The sequence below is a fragment of the Lagenorhynchus albirostris genome, chromosome 11 (assembly GCF_949774975.1).
Source record: "Lagenorhynchus albirostris chromosome 11, mLagAlb1.1, whole genome shotgun sequence".
In the NCBI taxonomy this organism is placed as follows: Eukaryota; Metazoa; Chordata; class Mammalia; order Artiodactyla; family Delphinidae; genus Lagenorhynchus; species Lagenorhynchus albirostris.
Window position 1 is genome coordinate 58,553,766 of NC_083105.1, and position 23,056 is coordinate 58,576,821.

Consider the following 23,056-nt stretch of genomic DNA (forward strand, 5'->3'; position numbering starts at 1 on the left):
AGTTGCATGTCCTCCCCAACCAACCCATTCCCACACACCTGTGTGAGTGCACATACACACACACACACACACACACACACACACACACGCACACTCAGAGCATCACTTCCCCAACGTTTAGAGCAGCCCATCCTCTTCCCAGGACCCACTAGTCGATACAAGCCAGCATCCTGGGATTAACTACCGTCTGCCAAATGAGAGGAAGGGCCTCATTCAAAGATACAAACTAAGTCTTTCCTTCCTACATTCTTCACATCCCTACCAGCTATTTGTGAACACAGAATCAGCATCACTGTGAGAGGAAGATTTTGATCAGGGGAAAATCTGCCTCTGTTCATTTTCCAATGTTCAATCCAAAGAGATTATAAAGCTCTTACCTCAACTGAAACACTGGAAGAAGGCACAGGGGTGTACTGGGAGATGTACGCTCCTTGCATAGCTGCAGCTGTTGGCATATACTGGAATGAGATACATCAATAGGCTTAGAGCAGTGATTCTTGGCTACATTTAAAGCACCTGGGGAGCTGTAAAAACTACCAGTGCCTATTGTTCTGTCCCCAGAGATTCTAATTTAATTGTCCTAATTGTGCTTTTTAAAAGCACTTCAGGTGACTCTAAAGTACACTGGCTTAGAGAGGCTTCTACGTACATGACTACCTTTTCCTCCTCTTTCCTGTCTTCTGCTTTTTCTCAACGCCTTCTCTGCTTTAAGCCCTCCTGAACAAATCAGAATGCATCCGACCTACAAGAAAACTAATGAGCTTCACCCGTTCTTCCTGTTACTACTTTGATAAAGACTTCTAGGAAAGTGTATGAACTAGATAAACTAATATGTAGGTAGGAACACCATTTATTTAGTTGCATGAGTAGGAATCAGTTAAAATGAATGAGCTAAACAGCAGAATGGCTGTATTCCTAGCTCACGGATTATTATCTTTTTAGTTTATCGCCTTTTCTGAGTGTGCCCTCGATGACACTGAAGTGATTCCCATCCTTATTCAAGAGTATTTAAACCTAAGAGTACTACATAGGTATTCTTTATAATAAAAAAATATCCTGCTTTACTGTGCCCGTGCTGCTGAGCGAGAGGTGGCCCAGTTGCTGGGTAAGAGGTCCCATCATGGAGGCAGGCTGGAGAGAAATAGGATGATCCATTCCTGGTGTCAGAACTGAACCCTAGAAGCAGCAACAAAGGACAGGGTTAGTTGGCAGCATCCTATGAGGCTGCCTGAAGTGGTGATTCATGGCTACCAGAACCACTGAAGACAGACATTTAAAAATCCTGGGAAATGATAGGTGAGCAACGACCCAGCTATGTAGCAGGAACAGGCACTGCCCATCAATCTGGAGGGATCCTTGTCTAAGAATAGCAAACTCACAGAATTTAAGGTCAAACACCTGGGTTACACAAGCGACTGAGCCAGAACTCACACCCTTATCTCATTTCATCAAATCCCACTGTTTTTCTTTACATCAAATTGCCTCTTTGGCTTTTGCCCACTTCTGAACACTCACTGAAGGCTGCATGAGGTATGACTGGTGGTGCATCCAAGACAGGTTAGGTACTTGTAGAGGAGATGTCTGAGTTACTCTCTAATGCAAGCGAAAATAAACAAACAACAATGTTAATTGCCTAGAGACTATTATTTCGCCCAATGATCTGATAATGTTCAGCAAAACCCACATAAGGTTGGAGTGTGCCCCCCCAGAAACTGTAAATATTAAGAATAAACTGTTTAAAAAATATTAACAACTCTTACACTTCAAGTAATCCAATTTTAAACTGGGCTACAAATTTGAGTAGATATTTCTCTAAGATACACAAATGGCCAACATGCACACGAAACAGGTTCAACATTAGTCACTAGGGAAATGCAAATCAAAGCCACAATGAGACACCACTTCATACCCACCAGGATGGCTATAATTAAAAAAGGACACAATAACAAATGTTATACACTGCAGGTGGGGATGTAAAATGGTACAGGGGCTTTGGAAAACAGTTTAGCAGTTCCTCAAAAAGTTAAACATAGAGTTACTATGTAACCCAGCAATTTCACTCCTAGGTATATACCCTGGAGAAATGAAAACATATGTCCACACAAAACTGTGCACAATAGTTCAGAGCAGCGTTATTCATAATAGCCAAAAGGTGGAAACAACTCAAATGGCCATCAACTGATAACTGGATAACAAAATGTGGCATATCCGTAAAATGGAATGTGATTCAGTCATAAAAAAGAATGAAGTACTGACACATGCTACACATGAATAAACTTTGAAAACATGCTAAGTGAAAGAAGCCAGACACAAAAGACATAGACTGTATGCTTCCATTTATATGCAATGTTCAGAACAGGCACATCTATAGACGTAGAAAGTATATTGGTCATTGCCACGGGCTAGGGGTAAGGGCAAATGGGGAATAAATACTAATGGGTACACAGTTTCTTTCTGAGGTGATGAAAGTGTTCTGGAATTAGATAATGGGGACAGTTGCATAATTCTATAAATATACTAAAAAATACTGACTTGTACACTTTAAGAGGATGAATTTTATCGTCTGTAAATTATATCTGAATTTTAAAATTAAAAAAAGCAACGAGAAGCTAGAAATGCATCTTGATAGACAAGTAGGTTTATTCCACAAATATAAGGATTGTTCAAGATCAGAAGCTCTACAAACATAAGTCAAAATTGAAGAAAAAAAGCCATAGTGTAATATTAGATGCTGAAAAGACATTTTAGAAAATTCAGCAGCCATTTACTTTTTAAAAAAATCACAAAGTAGGGAATTCCCTGGCGGTCCAGTGGTTATGACTCAGCGCTTTCACTGCCGCGGCCCGGGTTCAATCCCTGATCGGGGAGCTAAGATCACACAAGCCCCGAGGTGCGACCAGAAAATAAATTTTAAAAAATACCACAGGGCTTCCCTGGTGGCGCAGTGGTTGAGAGTCCGCCTGCCGATGCAGGGGACACGGGTTCGTGCCCCGGTCCGGGAATATCCCACATGCTGCGGAGCGGCTGGGCCCGTGAGCCATGGCCACTGAACCTGTGTGTCCAGAGCCTGTGCTCCGCAATGGGAGAGGCCACAACAGTGAGAGGCCCGTGTACCGTAAAAAAAAAAAAAAACAAAAAAAAAACCACAAAGTAAAATAGAGACTAGAAAGAAACCACTTACATATATTAAAGGCTATTACCAAAAACTATCTGCAAACCTTAACCCAAACAGAGAAATATTAAAACCATTGCAATTATAGTAACCTATTAGGTAGTGGGGGCAAATAAATACAATTGGATAAGAACACAGTTGGCATAAAATTGAAAAGGAGGAGAGAACTATTATTTTGCATCAATGATATAACTGTATACCTAGAAAACCTAAGAGATTTAAGTAAAAAAAAAAAAACTAGTAGTAATAAGAGGATTTGGTAAGTGAGCAGTACACAAGATAGATGAACATAAATTAGTAACTTCTCAGTGTATCAATAAGCATCTAGAAATGCTTATAAAAATTACAGAACACTTAGAAGTATATTTAACAAGAAAAACATAAGACCTACATAAATAAAACTAAGATCTTATTGAAGGACATAAAACTTTGAGAACATAAAAAGAAATACCATATTTTAGGGGAAAAGACTTAGTACTTTTTAAGAAGTCAATCCTCTTTAATATATAGATCTAATGTAATTCCAATTAAAATTCTCCCTCACAGATTTTTAAAAATTAGATAAAATGATCATAAACTTATACAGAAGAATAAATGCCAAAACATAGCAAAGAAAAGTATGAAAGAGTGGAGAAGGTTTTGTCTTATCAAATATTAGAACATACTATGAAAGCCACTGTAATCAAATCAATACATTATTGAAACAGGAAGAGACACAATGATCACTGGAAGAGAATAAAGGATACAGAAGAAGATTCCAGTGTTTACTATATGACAAAGGTGGCATTTCAATTCAGTGGGAAAAGGATGGATTATTTAATAATTTGGTGCTAGGATAACTGGTGAACATTTTGAAGGAAATACAATAGAACCCCTATCTTATGTCATATACAAAAATAAATTCCTGGTTATTATACATTTAAATGTAAAACAATGAAATACATCTTGGGGACCATATGTACAATATAGGGACTGGAAAGACCTTTTAAATTAAGACAAGAAATGCAAAAGCTGTAAGTAAAAAAGCAGACATATTTAACTATACACAAATTTTAAAACTTTTGTATGGCAAAAACTAGTGATTCCCAAAGTATGGTCCCCAGATCAGCAGCAGAAGCAGGAGCAGCATCTGGGAACTTGTTAGAAATACAAATTCTTGCCTCTCACCCTAGACTTGCTGAATCAGAAATTCTTGCTGTGGTGCCCAGTAACCTAGGTTTAATAAGTGATTCTGATGCACAGCTGAAGTTTGAGGACCATAAAGTCAACGGAAAACAATTAAATTTGGAAAAAAAAACTTGTAACAAAGATAACATTCAGAAGATCAGTACTTATAATATTGACAGTTTTTTTTTTTTTTTTGGCTGCCCCGTGTGGCTTGTGGGATCTTAGTTCCCCGACCAGGGATCAAACCCATGCCCCCTGCTTTGGGAGCACAGAATCTTAACCACTGGACCACCAGGGAAGTCCCAATAATACTGATAGTTTTTATAAGTTGATGGGAAAAGAACAAATAGTCAAACAGGAAAAAGGACCAAGTATATGAAGAGCAAATAAAAATATGACCAAAAAAATGCTTAAACTCAGCTGCAGTCAGGGAAGTGCAAATTAAAGTAACAATGTACTTTACATCTATCAGGACAGAAAAAAATTTTAAAAGAGCAATGTCACCTCTGGCTGGAGGGAAATGGGTACTCTCATATGTTGCCAGTGGAATGTGAATTGGCACAGTCTCTGTGGAAAGCAATCTGGTAACATCTATAAAACTGAAAGTCCGTGTATTATTCAACCTAACAACCTCACCCCTCAGACTCTAGCCCCCAGAAACAAAAGCACTCATATGTGAGGATATAGGCAAAAGGATGTTTACTAGAGCATTATTTGCACCAGATAAAAACTGAAATCCAAAGAATGCCTTTCACTGGGGTATAGTGGAAGAATTCTGGTATATGTGCAGCATAAAATATGTTACTATTAAAAAGGAAATAATTAGAACAGAGCTGCATAAGAACTACCTGGAGGGCTTGTTAAAACTCAGATTGGTAGGACCCGTCCCCAGAGTTCCTGTGAATCTGGGGTGGAGTCCAAGAATTTGTGTTTCTAAAAATCCCCAGGTAGTGCTGATATTGCTGGTCCAGGGACCACACTTTGAGAATCACTGGTTTAAATGAGAAGAGTAAAGTGTAAAAATATATATTTAATATGGAAAATTTTTGTAACATAAACAATGACTTCCAAAACCCTATACTTACTTATGTGTATATGCAGATAACAAAAAATATGGAAACTAGTAGGAAATTAACATGGGTTTGCTTGTGGAGTGGTGGAGAGTAAAAGGATGCTTCTACAACAGTCTATATACATGTAGTGTGATCACGTTATGCTTTTATGTAAAACTATTTGTGTATAGTATGTATAAAGGAAAAAACAAAAGAACAACAAGTAGTTCCCAGCCTAAAACACAATGGTAGGGAAAACCACCACACCCTTTTCTGGGCATGAACGTACCTGATATGAAGACAACATACCTGATATGAAGACACAGGAGATGGAAGATACGGGGACAGTGCAGACTGAGCAAGCATCCTGTTGGGGGTGATGTTATAAGGAGCTGGGTAAAACCTGTAGGAAGGGACCTCATCAGTAAGGAGTCACAGGAAACTACAAGGCAAGGGCCCCCACTGATAGACACAGCCACTTCCCACTAACTACTCTTTTTTTTTTAAATAAGTTTATTTATTTTTTGGCTGCGTTGGGTCTTTGTTGCTGTGTGCGGGCTCTAGTTGCTGTGAGCAGGGGCTACTCTTCGTTGCAGTGTGTGGGCTTCTCATTGTGGTGGCTTCTCTTTGTTGTGGAGCATGGGTCTGGTCGTGTGGGCTTCAGTAGTTGTGGCACACAGACTCAGCAGTTGTGGCTCGTGGGCGGTAGAGGGCAGGCTCAGTAGTTGTGGCGCATGGGCTTAGTTGCTCCGCAGCATATGGGATCTTCCCGGACCAGGGATCGAACCTGTGTCCCCTGCATTGGCAGGCGGATTCTTAACCACTGTGCCACCAGGGAAGTCCCACCACTGACTATTCTTTAAATATCAAGATGAAACATCCGAGTGCCTGGACACAGGCCTCTGTCATTTTCAGGTGGCCTGTTTACAGAAAACACCCTTACCCATTCTGAAGAGCTGTGGTGGGGTCATAGGTCAAGGCCATACCACCCTATAAAGAAAGAACACAGCACGCACATTGTGAGCCCTTAGTGAGAACAGGAACAGGCCCAGAATTTCAAGGCTGAGGACGTATTTGGTTCAACTGATTAAAAATGAAGTCTGAACTAATCCCACTACAACTGTTCCAGGGTTTTTCTGGTTGTGCAGGATGCAAAATTCCATTCAAGATCCACACTGAAGAGCATGTTAAGCAGCCAGCATCTCTGTTACATACTGTAGCTCTCAAGTTTACCACAGAAATCAGGCCATGGAAATTTCCATTCCACTTTTCTTTTTCTTTCTTTTTTTTTTTTTGGCCGCTTTGCTTGGCATGCAGGATCTTAGTTCCCCAACCAGGGATAGAACCTGTGCCCCCTGCAGTGGAAGCACGGAGTCCCAACCGCCGGACCGCCAGGGAAGCCCCATCCATTACATTTTAATGTCCTTAGTATTCCTGTCTCCTAGAGGGCCTCTTACCATGTCTCCATTCCTTGGCCAGGCCCGTCCATTTTGCATAAATTTTCCTTGGTTCTGTCGTTTCTTTGGACCCCCATCAGCAAATTTGCAAAGCAAGGGATCAGATGGGGCTGCCAAGAGAGAAAGCAGACAGGCAGCTGAGTCCCACCTCACTTAGTCCACTCACTCATGCAAAAATCCTCCAGAATCTTCACAGGAAGTCATAACCTGTGGCCCTCTCAGCCTGATTCCCAGATGCCTCACCTGGTACTCCAGGGGGTGTCTTAATATATTTTCCATTAAAGTGGGTGATGATGGCTTCACACTTCTCTGTGGACTCCATCCTAAGGAGCACAAGAGGAGTTAGGGTCTACCTTCTCCAGGATCTGTACTCTCCTTATACTCGAAGAGAAAACTCTAAGTTCCCAGCCCCACAAATGCTCCAAAAGTTGTCGCTACAGAAATACAGAGTTTCCTCCACACAAAGTCAAGGTATCTTAAAGAGGCAACCCCAGCTTCTAATGAAGGTTTTCTCAACTGGCTCCTATAGGGGTCCTGAAAGGAATAATGGAGGTCTTCAAACCATGAATATTCCAAAGAAGACACTGATAGATGGACCTAGTGTTGTGTCTGGGTCCCTAAATAAGAATACAATGCTGTTACCATTATTTTTTATTACAAAATTCCTAATGGAAATTGTTCCCTCACTTTTTTTTTTTTTTTTTTGCCACGCTGTGCAGCTTGTGGAATATTACTTCCCCAACCAGGGACTGAACCCAGACCACAGCAGTGAAAGTGCCGAGTCCTAACCACTGGACCACCAGGGGTTCCCCTCTTCCCTCACTTTGATAAAACTGTACAAGCTAAGAATTTGCCAATATTTATTTTTTGCTTCTGGTTATAATTATCAAGGTCTAAATAGCTACTGATAACATCATTAAGATTTCATGAGTCGGGGCAGGGAGGGATAAATTAGGAGTTTGGGGTAAGCAGATACAAACTAATATATATGATACAGATAAACAACAATGTCCTACTGTATAGCACAGGGAACTATATTAAATATCCTGTGACAAATCATAATGGAAAAGAACGTGAAAAAGAATATATATGTATATGTATACATATATTATCTATATATACATATAAACACATATGTATACATATATATGAAAAAGGATACATATATAAATCACTTTGCTGTATACCAGAAACTAACACAATATTGTAATTCAACTATACTTCAACTTTTTTTGAAAAATGGGAGAAAAAAAAGATTTCATGAGTCTGTGGGAGGAAAGAGTATTAAGACAGGGTTTATGGTCCAGAGTGATAGAAAAAACAATGTTAGGAACTACTGAGTTAAAGTGTCTTGTTGGGGAAAGAGGACTGAGTAAAAATCAGAAAATCTAGATTCCAGCACCCGTTCACCGCTCAAAGTCTCTGTGAGTTAGAAAATGCACAAAAACCCTTCTGACTCATTCCTCATTTCTGCTTCAAATCTCCATCTACCTTATTACACAGGGCTGTATAGATCAAATGAGATAATGCATATAAATGTGTTTTAAAATGATAAAGATCTATATAATACAGGGTACAGTATCTTCCCCTCTTTCCATATTTAAAGTAAGTCTCAGTATATTTTCTATGCCAATAACCACTAAAGATATGAACCATTCCTATGAAGGCAGTTACTAAAAAAGGCCTCAAATGGAAACTTTTAGAGAAAATAACCTTAGGTGTCCTAGAGCAAAAAGTGTTGAGTTGGGTTACTCCTACTCCTTAGTCTTTCAAAAGGGTGAGCAGGCATGGAGGGTTTTAAGAGAATCACTTTCAGGACCTCAGCTTCCTCATAAACTCTTTCCTAAAACTGATGTGCCTGAGGGAGAGCCTGTGATCACTAATGATCAAGGCTGAAGTTCCCTCTTACAACCACTCTTCTCAATATACTTCGAACTCATCCCAAAGCTCAACACAAGGCATGGAGGACTAAGTTACAAATCTTTTTGTTAAGTCAGATGTTTCCAATTCTTCCTTCCCACAAGCTAGAGGACTCAACAAGTTGTCAACTGACACATAAAAAAGTCATTTTGGATGATAGATCACCCTGGTCTTGGCATATAATTCAGAAGGAATTCAAAGAATTCCTATTTTAGCAAAACTCTTTCCATTCCCATTTACTTATGTGAACAAGGTTCCTCACCATGAAAACAAAACACAGGAACAGAGCTGGTACTAAACTCTGTCTTGTTACAGCAATGAACAATATTCACTGATGGCTACATGATCTAATTATATAAATCTAAAAGGAGCATTTCCAATAAAATTTACTTTATATGAAACAATTTTGTATCAACATTTTAATATATTTATGTTGTTTGGGGCAACTGTGAACTAATTATAAAGATAATTTTCTTATGGATTAATGCATATAGACTCAGGGCCACGGGAAAAAAATTTATATACATATTTTCATTGCAGAGAAGTATAACAATGATTCATACAAAGATTTTCAACTATAAAAAAGTATTTTACACTAGAATACAATTCTGTAGGGAAATACAATGGAAATACAAGATCAAGAAGAAAAACAGAACACTATAAGAATGGTGTAAGAGTTATGACTTTAAAAAAAATGCCCTAGGAATTTTTAAAATGATTTTGTGTATTAAATTGCTATGACATTTAGATCTCATTTAGATACATTTTTAAATGATATGACAGTTTTATTTAAAATGTCAATATTTATAAATTGCTGGAAATTATACTTTGCAAGAATCTAAATGTATGAAGAAAATCTGTAGGTATTAATGTAGAAACATGCAAGAGATTTCATAGTTTTTTAAGTTTTCAAAGCCATATTTCCCACACTGGGCTTTGAGGCACCCTGGGCCATTGTGATGAGCTCACAGAGGCACAACAAGGGATATTTTAACCTTCTGAAGAAAATACAGCAATACCTATTGGATATCTACTGTAAAGAAGACTAACTCTAAACAGTTCATCATTTCAACATTAGATCACCCTACAATCCTTTAGATAACATATTTTTGCAAAGCTGGTTTTTCAGTGGTTGCTATGACAAAAGCAAGTACCATAAGAAAACTAATGTGTAACAGGAAATGAGGGTGTAAGTGTCCAATCTGATTCCAAGGTTTGAGAAGTTGTGTAGTGTCCAACAGGCACACATTCACTAGAAAGTATAGTTATTTAAGAATGAAATAAAAATATTTTCTCTTTCAATGTATTTTTCAAATAACTACAAAGTTGTTAAGATATTTATTAAACACTTTTTGAATTGTCTAGACCATTTAATTACTTAATAAAGCGAATTGTTAAGTATTTCTTTTGTCTAGGGCTAAAAAATTATCGAGACAACTAAGGTGCCATGAACTGGAGCTTTTGCTTTAAGAGTATGGAGCAAAAAAGTTTGATGATCACAAACTTTAGAAACTCCCCTTTAGTTATACTTGGGATTGCCAGCAGGTGGTGCCACCAAGATTGAGTTGGCTATAGGGAAAAGGTCCTATTCCTTGTTCTCAAGGTCTAAAACACTCTAGAGTAAAGGAATGTTCTTGGACCAGAGAAGATATTATAAAAGAAAAAGGGACTTTTAGATCACTTACTCCAATACTTTTCAAACTTTTTAGAAAGGCAACAGAATCTCCTTTCAAGCAAAATCTTAAATAAAAGCAGAACCATTTCCTAAGTCGGCGAGAAGAGGCTGAAGCCCTACAATAGTGACCCTAAGCTCAGAAGAAGGTGCCCTGAAAAACTCTGCCGCTCTAGGGAACACCTGAAGAAAATCACTCATCTAAATCTCTACTTCACAGAGTAAACCAAGGCTCATAAAGATCTGATATCGCATGGGCAGTTAGTCGCAGAGCTGGTTCTAGAATCTACGACTCTCAACAGATCTGAAAAGGTACCACATCTTCCATTTCATCCTGCTGATCCTGAAGCCAGAAGGATAAGGGCTCTGCTCCTGTGAGACCTTTGGGCAAATCACTTCATATTGGGAATTTTGGTTTCCTTTTCTATAAAATGGAGAATTAATATTTATTTCGCAGATTAAATAATAGGATGAGAAATACTCAGTAAACTATAAGAAGATATGGAATTATTTTATTCTGGTTAGGTCTGAATCAAAGAAACAAAGGCTAGAATAGCAGAAAGTAATGGGGAAAGGATAAAGATTTGGGAGAAAATAGGTTTGTGAGTATTGTGACCTAAAATTAAATGAACTTTTGATTTACTGTCAAGTACTTTCGACTAATCGTTTGGTCCTGGGGGGAGCAGGGCACAGACTTTCTGGTGACCTTCTAAATGACATTCCTTATTAACCTCATCATTTCCCATTCTTGGCATCCCTCACCTTGCAAAGCCAACCCCTCTGCTGGTCCCACTGGTGTCTCGAAGGATTCTAGTGGAAATAACCTGGCCAAAGGGCTTCAGCATTCCCTCCAGTTCTTGCTCATCCATTGACAGCGGGAGGTTTGAGATGTATAAATTTGTGGGGTCCTGCTCCTGTTGCTATGGAAATAGAAGTGAAAAAATGAATTTCATATCTCTTAACCCTCTCCCACCCTCAGTGGGCAGCCACAAAATGACATCTCAGAAAAGAGAGAGCAGGGAGGCATGCACATAAACAAAGAGGATCTTAATGATTTGTAACACCTGGTCCCACTATCATGGGTCATGGGTTATAAACTGAGTCCGGGCCAAAAAAACCCACAGATTTAATATTTCTAGTACTGTACAAGCCCACAATACAAGCCATCAATGAAGTTTTTGGCTGTCTCTTTAAGAACTAGGCAGAGCAGCGCTCTTCTCTCCTATCCAACAGCCCAACAGCCTGTCCCAGAGGCTGGATTCTCTTGGACTGCCTTTGCTTCCCGGGCTGCATTGTTCTGGGTAATCCCCCCACTCCGCTCTTCCAGCCACAGCAGACTCCTCTTAGTAGGAATGCCTGTACACTCCCTGATGGAGGGAAAGCAGGAGGAGAAGAGAAGGGAAAAGGGAAGCCAATGTGCTGAGGGTTGCACTAAGAGCCAGATGTATAGCTCACTGGGTCACCACGGAGCCCTGAAAGTTCTAGTCTCACAGGAAGTCTAAAGTCACTCTAATGTCAGAGGACTTTTCTCAAGAAGAGGTGGGAGAGGGCCTCCCTGGTGGCGCAGTGGTTAAGAATCCACCTGCCAATGCAGGGGACACGGGTTCGAGCCTTGGTCGGGGAAGATCCCACATGCCGCAGAGCAATGAAGCCCGTGCGCCACAACTACTGAACCTGTGCTCTAGGGCCCGGAAGCCACAACTACTGAAGCCTGCGCGCCTAGAGCCCATGCTCCTCAACAAGAGAAGCCACTGAAATGAGTAGCTCATGCACCGCAACAAACAGTAGCCCCCGCTCAACACAACTAGAGAAAGCCCGCGCAGCAACGAAGAGCCAATGCAGCCATAACTAAATAACTAAATAACTAACTAAATAAATTAAAAAGCACTGCAGATAGCCCTTGCCCATCAACCGCATGGCTCTTAAACCTCTGGAAGCCTTTGGTGCTAACTACAACCCCTCAGAGGAACAGACACGGGGTAGTACCCTTACCTTTGCCATCTGTGCTTGCACACCACTGGCTTTCAGTGCTGTTACAGCTTTCTGTGCTGCTGAAGGACTGTCAAAGTCCACAAAGCCATAGCCTGGAACAGGGAAACAGCATCACTGGGAGGTGGGGGGTGTGAGGGAGGTAGGAGGCCCAGGCTTTTCAGGAACAGAGGAGGAGTTACGATCCACGCAATAGAAGTGGTAGGGAGGAAGAGAAATGAAGAGGTTTCAGGTGGTTATCCACGTGCTCCTCAAACCCTGTGAGATTTGGTCTACTTTATAGCTAAGAATGCCAAGGGCAATGAGGTCTTTATGGTATCCTTGCCTTCCTCCCTCTCCCCTAAGAAATCCTAGGTTTCAAGAATTAGGCTCCTCTAATAATTCACAGCCCCCTCTATTTCCAAAAGAACCCCCTTCTCTTTTCTAGGCACACCCGCAGAAATGCTAGGCATGTAGGAAATACAGCCTCTCCACAGCAGATCATCAGCCACCTGCTGGAAGAAGCCCCTCCTCACCCCAATGTACAGCCCTTTCCCCTCCTTCCACTCTTCCATCCCCACCTAGAATTGCTCAAAACCCCAACAAACCCAACCCACCTCCACAAACAAAAAGCATTTACAGTGCTTTGCTAAGTAGAAATAAACTCACCTATGAATGAATATCTACCATCCAATCCAGGGAAACATGACAGCCAAAGTAGGCCCAGGGGACTCAAAGGCACTCTGTGCAGGCTTCTAGCCTTGAGTCCCCAAAACAGCATTTTCAGCTCTAGCTATCTGGTCACAAATAATCTAAATACCTAATAGTCTTTTAAGCCTGAAAACCCTGAAGACTCCTCCCTGGCACTGGAAACCAGGGACTTGCAGCAATAAAGGGCAAAGGCAAGGGATGGCCTCACTTACAGCTGTTCTCCACCACCAAGAGCAGCTGTTCTCCACCACCAAGAACAGCTGTTCTCTTACCTTTGCATTTGTTTGTGGTCTTGTCCAGTATGGCCTTAGTGGAGACAATCTTGCCATATCTAAGGGAGAAGAAAATGCAAAGTGATAATCTGGGGACAGGGATTTAGACTAGGACAGAGAATGAAACATCTAGATGAATCCATGCCCTGTCTTCACTCCCACTAGGAAAACTGTCCCTACTCAAACCTTAGAACAAAGAAGAAATGAATTTAAAACGTCACACTTATCATATAAACCTATTCCCCAAAGGTACCTACAAGAAATAAGGTAACTGCAGTCCCTACACTATCAACACATTTCTCTCTTCTTCCCCAAATAAGATTCAGATACTAGTTAGAAAAAGACTACTGTCTTTTTTTGGGAAAGAAGCTTGGTGGTGTCCACATAGCAGTGTGTAAGGCCAGAGCTCTGGCTAGAATTCCTTGAGGACTAAAAATAATCCTTGATGTTATTTATCTTCCTTTGAAGAAACACCATTCCTCCCATGAAAAACTGTTTCTCTTCTCTGACACCCCACTCTTCACCCTTCTACTGGCCCCCTGAGTGAAGGTCAACTTGAGCCAAACTGCTTTTGTTCAAATCCTGGTTCTGCCACTTTATAGCTATGTGTGATCTTGGACAAGTCATTTAACCTTTCTGTGCCTCAGTCTCACCATCTGTAAAATGGAGATAGGATTGTTGGAAATATGAAATGAGTGCATGAATATAAAGTACTAATGTCTACCAAATGTAAACACCTGAACACTCTTAACTGCTATTATTATTATATGTTATATTATATTATTATTATATTCATGGGACCTCAACATTTAACCAAATGGCTCTTTCCTGCTTTAATCTCTAAGACTTCTGTTTCTTTTCTTTTTTTTTTGGCTGCACCTCACAGCTTATGAGATTTTAGTTCCCCAACCAGGGATCAAACCCAGGGCCCCAGCAGTGAAAGCGCCGAGTCCTGACCACTGGACTGCCAAGGAATTCCCTGATTTCTATTTCTTATTGTCAAGATTTCAGTGTATTAGGGAGGAGAGTGGGCATAAAAGCAAATGCAACAGCTGTGTTAAGAAAATTATCCAAAACTTGACGATAAGGCAAAATGAGGATTGCACATTCTTTCAATGTCATTCTGGAACACTGTCTACAAGGCCCATTCAAAGTATATTCTGTTATCTAGGGGGATGTTTCTTTGTTTCAGTTACTATTTATTACTGATGAGGGCCCAGATTTTGTGAAGATACATATTAATTTGTAGATTTTTATCTAGCAGAAATACAAATAATTTCTGTCCATTAGAAAAGATGATCCCAAAGGTTACTGTTTTATAGTCCTATAGGGTATGAACCAGTTTTCTCTGTAACCTAGTAATCTTATTCCAACATTCTTTCCTCAGTCCCTCAAATACTCTTTGAACCCATTTTACCATCCTGCTAGTTCGCTCACTAATGAGTAAAATAAATATCTGGCATGCGTTCATCTGTATCTGCAGCAGAGTTATGTTTCTCAACCTTCTGAAAATTATACTTTGGCAGCAGATTCATGTGGAGTTCCCCAAACTTGAGCAGTGGAGTATCTATCACAGGTCAGGGATTATATTAGAAGTGTTCTACTATAAAGAAGTCTCTACATTCCACCCAGGAGGGTGAAAATATTAGAGAGACAGAACAGAAATCACTAACAAAGTCAGAAGTATAAAATTTAACTGAAAACAGTTGGCAGGGACTGAATTTGAGACGAATACCTGAAACAAGCATTTTTTTCTACTTTTCCTCTCACCCCATCCCTAAAGAACAGATGATGATTGATGTATTTGTTTCGCTCCTTGGCAGCCTCTCACTGACTGTTGTAGAGGAGCTCTGTGACCCACTGGATTAGACAGAATAAGCCAGGCGATGCCCTGGAGGCCAGAATGGATGTGGCGAACCTAACCCTTCAGGGCTACATACTTGGATTCTTTCCCAAATTTAGGAAAGGAAGGGATGCAAGAGACTGTAAGCCAGAGGACACACACGCTGCTATCCCTATCGAGGCCCCAGGGTGGAGCTTGCTGTGGTCTGAGCAGCCTGAGACTTTGAGTCAGAATTTCCACTTCAGCTGGCAACAGCTGGATCATGCAGCTTCCTCCTCCGAAGGAGCCCCTCCAAGAGAACCAGGAGTTCCAGTTCCAGACTCCACGCCTCTCCTTCCTGCCCACCAGGGCTTAGGATCCAGCAACATTTACTTCCCGTACAACCTAGAGAGATAACTGGGACAAAGGCAGGAAGTCCTATGCATGGGAAACACCCTTCACAGAAAGGTGTCCCTCCCAGCTCACACACCCATGAGGATTCCACCCACCAGTTCTTCACAGCTTCCCTTTCATCATAACTCATCTAGCACCTATTCTTTCCCTTCCTCATTCCTACTTCTCTATGGTCCCCTACTGGGCTCCTTACTTCCATCTTATTGTATATGCTGACCCTGACTATTCTCATCCCTTCAGACATAGCAGAAGGTAAGGCAACTATTGGGAAGGGCAAAATGAAAGTCTAAAAGTATAGTGAAGTAGAATTGAGTTTTTTCTCTGTCTTGTGGAGTGAGAGGATTGATTTTTGCAGCACATTATATTTAGTACAAGAAATACATGGTGGGGCTTCCCTGGTGGCGCAGTGGTTGAGAGTCCGCCTGCCGATGCAGGGCATGCGGGTTCGTGCCCCAGTCCGGGAAGATCCCACATGCCTCGGAGCGGCTGGGCCCGTGAGCCATGGCCGCTGAGCCTGCGCGTCTGGAGCCTGTGCTCCGCAACGGGAGAGGCCACGACAGTGAGAGGCCCGCGTACCGCAAAAAAAATAAAAAAAGAAATACAGGGTGCAGAAATCAAGGAACTAGACTGATATGATACTCTTTTCCCTCATAAACCAACATTTTTGCCAATTCCCATTCCCTCAAAAAAATTACTAGTCCTAGACTAAGTTCCCTGAGTTCCATTTAAATAGCCTTCTAAAGCAAGGTAAGCCGAGGTAACAGATTCAGATTTTATACACACATCTAGCCTTTAGAGACTGATTTTGTGCAGCCTGGTGCTAGCAAACTTCCAAAAGCCACTACCTCAGTAGAGTAAGGGATTTATAGAGTACCTCTGATGCCGCGTACAACTACATTTTGAGGGGAGAATGTTCTCCCTCTTCAGGATTTGGAACAGCTGCCACATACTCATACTGTTATGGGAGTTTGAGTTACTTTGACCACTTTAGAAAATTGTTTACTAGTATCTACAAAAGCTGAACAAATGTATATCCTATGATTTAGTAATTTTACTCCTAGGTATATACCCAACATAAATGTATATACTTATACACATGCACCAAAAGACATGTACAAGTTCATAGCAGCACTATCTGTATCCATAATAGTCACATACTGGGAACAACTCAAATGTCCAGCAACAGCAGAACAAGTAAATAAGTTGTGGTATATTCCTATGATGGAATTCTATAAAGCAATAAGAATGAACAAATTTTTGCTATATGCAACAATGTGGATGAATCTCACAAACAACATTGAACAAAAGAAACCAGACATAAAACGGTACGTGCTATATCATTATATTTATATGAGGTTCAAACAAGCCACATCAATCGTTTAGAAGCCAAACAGTAGATACCTTTGGGGGTGGGGGAGAGACTGTCACTGGGAGGTGGGCTTCTGAAGAGCTGGTAGTGTTCTATTTCTTGATCTGGTTACCAGGGACTGTTACAAGGATGTGTTCACCTTGTGAAAATTCACTGTTCTATAAACACTTCTGATTTGTGCACTTCAATAGAGTTTTAAAAGATGGTAAATTTACACAGACTAAGGTTCCTATTTTTATTTCTTTCTAAACTCGATTTCCCCTTCCCCATTAATATTACCATCCCACCAGACTTCTGCCTCTAATCAGTCCCCCATATAAATGATTTGAAACACATATTTCTGCCAAATGGAATTGAGCTGGCCTCTCTGCATTCTTGCAATTTTTCCAGCTTTCCTAATTGGGCTAATTCCATGGTAGTTGTCTCCACCTCATGACTCAAATCTATGCTGAAGAAACCCCAAAGATCTTTAGGGGGTAGATGCCAAGTGACAACTCTTTCTCCATTTTCTTCTTTATCCACTAATTTGAGGGCTCCTCTGGGTCACTGAGAATAACTCTAGCAGCAGAAACTCTCCTAAGTGTATAATTCGATTGGCTAGTCCCACTTTCTTCTATCCCTACTGCTGGTTTTCACTATCTACTAATCAATATCTTCAGAGATACTGAGCATTTCTATTCAAGGTGTAAGGAAAGGAATATTTCCACTAAGACCATCAGTTCTGGGTACATGCTGGAAACAAAGTCATATACTAACTAGGCTTCAAAGGTCAGCCCTATCCAGCTTTCCTCAGAGAAACACATAAAAGTTTTATATATTGGTAGTAGGTAGAATTTCTCTAAGAGGGGCTGCTGAGAAACCTTGCAACTATAGGGGTAGAAGCAAAATATTGATAATATTGCATTTCAGGATAAGAGTATCTGGTAAGAAGCCAGTATCACCAAATCTGTACTGTCCCTGGAGACCTACCCCTATGTACCCCAACTTACGACTGACACAACTTGACTAGGTCCTGGTCGGTAGTGCTTGGCTGCAATCCCCGGATGTAGAGGTTGGTTTTACTCAGCTGGTCATTTACAGTGCTCCCACTGCTGCTGTTAGGGGTGCTGTTGCTTGGACTAGGTGGTGCCATTGGCTGAGACAACGACACATATGGCTGCAGGGAGACATGAAGAACAGAAGGTCAGAAGAATTATACATTTAGATGCTGAAGAGTGAGGAAGATCTTGGCCCCTTGGAAAGAATGATTCCAAACTTTAACAGCAATGAAGTCATCACAAGAGTTAAAAGGGCTTCCCTGGTGGCACAGTGGTTAAGAATCTGCCTGCCAATGCAGGAGACACAGGTTCGAGCCCTGGTCTGGGAAGATCCCACATGCTGCGGAGCATCTAAGCCTGTGCGCCACAACTACTCAGCCTGCGCTGTAGAGCCCGTGAGCCACAACTACTGAGCCTGCATGCCACAACTAATGAAGCCCATGTGCCTAGAGCCCGTGCTCTGCAACAAGCGAAGCCACCGCAATGAGAAGCCTGTGCACTGCAACAAAGAGTAGCCCCCGCTCGCCGCAACTAGAGAAAAGCCCTCAGGCAGCAACAAAGACCCAATGCAGCCCTTAATTAATTTTTTAAAAAGAGAGTTAAAAAAGAAACCTAAAGGAATTCCTCTCTGCCATAAAATAAGAAAATATTTAACTGTCCTACCTAACTTTCAGGGGAAATGAGAGGCCAAAATAAGCTTGATAAAGGTTTTGAAAAAAGGTACTTAGTTATAGAGGAACATTTTTATCATACAGATGCTGGAGACACAATTAATGTATGCCTCTTAAGTAAACTGTAATGAGACAAGACTAATAAAATCTAGGTTCCATTCAAAAATCACAGAGGAACTAATAAAAATTTATTAAATGATGAAGGTATAGAAAAGTTGAACATAGATTATTCATAAAACTGTAGAATATGAGACTGCAAAATACCTGCAGGAACTTGAAAATTATTATAAGATTAGACAAACAAAATGAAATACTAATTACCATGCCAGGTAGTAAAAAATGAAATTTGTTACTATGCTGATAGGGGTTTAGTCATAAGTTATTTACAAGTTTTTAAAAGTTTAAATATGAATGAATAATAGATAAAGTATGGTTAAGGAAATCCAGCATTTGGGGTGAAACATCTGTAATTTTTCACTACTGATACCAGGACAGGCAACCAGACTCTGCTACATTTTGGGGCCCCTTCTGTAGGGGGGTACTTCTGTTAAGAGAAAAATTACCAGGTTGACTGGAACATGGATCCATTTCTTTCATGGCATATTTTATACCCTTATGCTCTAATCAGGCTTCTAGTGTATATACATATATGTGGTTCATAATCCTCTAAATTTGCATAATTACCTATAACATAGTGCATTTTACTATATCATACTCATATTCCAGTTCTCCCTTGGCTTAAAGCACTGTGTAGTGTAAATCTGTTTGGAATTACTTCCCTATAAAATACTAGATGCATCTCCAGGTCTTCCCCCTCTCTCTCTTCTTTGGTAGTAGTAGTAAGGGATTAGAGTGGTAACAGAAGAAAAAGGGAAACATGAATATCAAAGAGGGGAAATCTTCCCCCCAAAGAATCTTAATGTGAAATGTGCCTCTTACATTTCATGCCTCTGATCTTTAGCAAACTTTAAAATAAAAATCTTTGCTCAAGATAAATATGTTGAAGCAAGTATCTACCTATTTCTGTCACTATACATAATCACAAATGTGTACCCATTTGCAAATACACAGTTCATTCCTCAGCTCTATACTGCAGCAAAGAAGAAACCCAATACCACATTCTGGAATGGCCCAAAGCCTCATGACCTATTGTAGCTCTTGATACACCCTTTATATTTCCTATCCTTGTCCCCCTCTCTTTGCCAGCACTTACACTAGGATTTTCCATATAGAACAATCCATGTGCCAGAAGAATATGAATTATTCCTCTGTGGTGGTAGTGACAGTCGACAAGTGCAGGGTAGGGCACATGCATGTTTTTCAGCAACTTTCAGAAAACAAGACAAAAACAGGGCAAATAAACCTAAAAGTCATACATTCAGTGCTAGAAATGGCAGTACATACTTTAAGAATGATGTTGAAATCTCCACTGAATTAGTAGACATGTAATAATAATCAAATACTAGTGGTCTAGGCCCCCTCCATTATCACTACTGTTGTAAGTGCACCATCTGATTTAAAGTAGAGGCAAGAAGGGACTTCCCTTGTGGTCCAGTGGCTAAGACTCTATGCTCCCAATGCAGGGGGCCCGGGTTCAATCCCCAGTCAGGGAACTAGATTCCACATCCCGAAACTAAGAGTTCACACGTCACAACTAAAGATCCCGCATGCAGCAACAAAGATCCCACATGCCACAACTAAGACTGGGCGCAGCCAAATAAATAAATAAATATTTTTTTAAAAAAATAATAAAGTAGAGGCCAAGAAGATTATCAACTATATTCTAATCATGGCTGTTCCTGAGTTCAGAATAAGATCACTGCTGGAGATCATTCACTAAGATATGCCTTTCCTCATCTCTAAGGAATTGCCATTATTGATCCTTAGCTGAGAAAGCCAAGCTTCTTCTAATATGAGAGTCTAGGGAATTCCCTGGTGGTCCAGTGGTTAGGACTCGGCGTTTCCACTGCTGGGGCCTGGGTTCAGTCCCTGGTTTTGGGAACTAAGATACTGCGAGCCGCACAGTGTGCCACACCCCCACCCCGCCCCTAAATAAATAAATAAATAAATAAATAAGATATTCTAGGCCTGTGGGTGATGATGATGCCAACAGTAACAATGATAGCAGAAGCAACTCTAGCAGCATCATATCATGTGCCAAGCACTGGCAGATGAGATCACCTGCCTCAGCTAGAGTTCATCTATCCCCTTTCCTAATGTGAGAGAATATTCCTAAGAGGAAGTTATCAATGATGCTACGACTGTCCAAATAAGAACACAAGGGTTACTGAGGAAAGAAATAAATTGAAAAGAAGCTTTTGGTTTACTACCATGGTTATAACCTTGGTTTTAACACTAATGTCTTAGTTATAATCTAAAAATATGTCTTAGTCAATGATAAACTTGCTGCAAGGCCAGAAAAATTCCTAGAAAAAAAGATGTAGTTCAGAAAATAAAAACCCAAAACTTTTCTCTTTTGCTATTCCCAAACAGCTTCTGAAACTACTATATAGTCTCCAAAGAGAAAAAATAGAAAAATATTCTCTTTTCAAGAGAATTCAGTAAAAAAGGTCAAGAAAGCCTCTAAGTAAAGCTTATCTGGCTTCCCGAAAGAAACTATTTGGAGAGACAATAATAACTAATGTAAACTAATGATCCTTGTTTACCTATGTACATAAAAGAGAACAGGGCAGTATATATGAGAGTCCAGAGGACTGAGATATTCTTACTGGGCGAGAGAAGGGTGGGGCAGTATTGTCTCTCTTGACTCCTGTTGGTCTGTAATGGTTCTCTGAGGCCACTGGTTCTCTGTCCGAGTCTAAGCTAAAAAATGAAGAGCAAGATTTGAACTGTTTAAAACAAGGCCCTCATATTTGTCCTAGAATCTTAGACACCTGGGATGGTATTAGATTTGCCTTTAGAAATAAAGGATGGTAGCATATTATCATGTAGCAAAGAAATATGTAAAGTTATCGAGTAGAAAAGGTAGGTATGAGTCTTCTTTTTTTACAAAATATTTATTCATTTATTTGGCTGTGTCGGGTCTTAGCTGCAGCACGTGGGCTCTTCCTTGCGGCGCTCGGACTTCTCTAATAGTGGCGCGTGGGCTTCTCTCTAGTTCTGGTGGGCGGGTTCCAGAGCTCGAGGGCTCTGTAGTTGCAGCATGGGGGCTTAGCTGCCCTGCGGCATGTGTGATCTTAGCTCCCTGACTGGGATCAAACCCCGTCCCCTGCATTGCAAGGTGGATTCTTAACCACTGGACCACTAGGGAAGTCCCTAGGTATGAGTCTTCTCATGAAGGAGATTTAATTCTGACTGGGAAACATGAACAGGTTTATAAGCTGAGAAATGACATGATAACATATATCTGAGAAAGCTAACACTAGGTGCATTATCCCAGCTGGTTCGGAGGGGTAGAAGACCAGAGGTGGTAAGACTAGTTAGGAGATATTAGACATGAAGGGAGGTCAGGAAAAAGTATAGAAGTTAAATTCAGACTGGCAGAATTTGAAGTTATCTGCTTGATGGATATATGCTGAATACTTTTAGAATAAATACTGGTTAATTTATTCAGTTAGTAAACATTTAAATACCTTTAAAATACTATGCAGGGAAGGCGTGAAAAGCCTGGTAGTTAGCATGGAAGAGCCTGGAAGTTTGATTTCTTAGCTAAAAGTTAACGCACCACCTTAGAAATATAGGCTTATAAAGGCGGTATTAATGCTTTTAGAAAGTTCTAGTATTGCACTACTTCTCTGGGAAGTGGAGTAAACTCAGTTATGATAGCTAAAGGTGGGAAGCAATCTCAGGGCAAGGACTTTTTGGCTTTGGATCTTCCAGTGAAACCCAGATGCCTATGGGCAATGCGTTACCAAGGCAGAACAGGGAACACTGGATTGCAAAGACGAATTGATTGAATGCAAACGCTAGGGAACACCAAATTTGAGGTTGGTTGGAGACTAGAATCTATCAATAAAAGGTGTGTGAGAACACTAGCAGGGGGAGGACTTGGCTGTTTCCTAGAAGGGCCACTCCCCTTGCATAGTAAACAGCCATACATAAAAGCTGAAAGAAGGCAAAGAAAGGTAGGACAAATGAGTTAATGGATATAAAGTACTTAACATGGTGTTTGGCATACAGCAAGTATAAACTGTCAGTAACCGTTATTATTTTAAAATTCGGAGTCTTTTAAAAAATGGAGTTCTTCTATAATTAAAGGACAAAATTCTCCTTCCTTTGCAGAATATGGATAACTCACCCAAGTTGAGCTGTTATTTGTCTGTAGAGACTTGATGCTTCCCCAGCAGTTCTTTTTTTTTTTTTTTTTTTTTTATTTATTGGCTGCATTGGGT

At 40.5% G+C, this 23,056-nt stretch overlaps 1 protein-coding gene across 4 annotated transcripts in view; it reads right to left on the bottom strand.

Annotated features, from left to right (window-relative positions):
* RBMS2 (RNA binding motif single stranded interacting protein 2) overlaps positions 1-23,056 on the bottom strand; it is a 79,415-nt gene that overhangs the window by 22,819 nt on the left and 33,540 nt on the right. For all 4 annotated transcript variants that reach the window (XR_009543441.1, XM_060165835.1, XM_060165837.1 and 1 more), the window contains 11 exons: positions 17,986-18,152; positions 13,392-13,450; positions 12,433-12,524; positions 11,203-11,360; positions 7,092-7,171; positions 6,849-6,958; positions 6,335-6,381; positions 5,701-5,794; positions 1,516-1,593; positions 1,066-1,176; positions 378-458 (listed from right to left, as the gene is read on the bottom strand). Coding sequence is in view for 3 of the 4 variants with exons in the window: in XM_060165835.1 (XP_060021818.1) it covers positions 378-458; positions 1,066-1,176; positions 1,516-1,593; positions 5,701-5,794; positions 6,335-6,381; positions 6,849-6,958; positions 7,092-7,171; positions 11,203-11,360; positions 12,433-12,524; positions 13,392-13,450; positions 17,986-18,152 (1,077 nt within the window). In the remaining variant the exon portion in view is untranslated. The remainder of the gene's footprint in view (positions 1-377; positions 459-1,065; positions 1,177-1,515; positions 1,594-5,700; positions 5,795-6,334; positions 6,382-6,848; positions 6,959-7,091; positions 7,172-11,202; positions 11,361-12,432; positions 12,525-13,391; positions 13,451-17,985; positions 18,153-23,056) is intronic.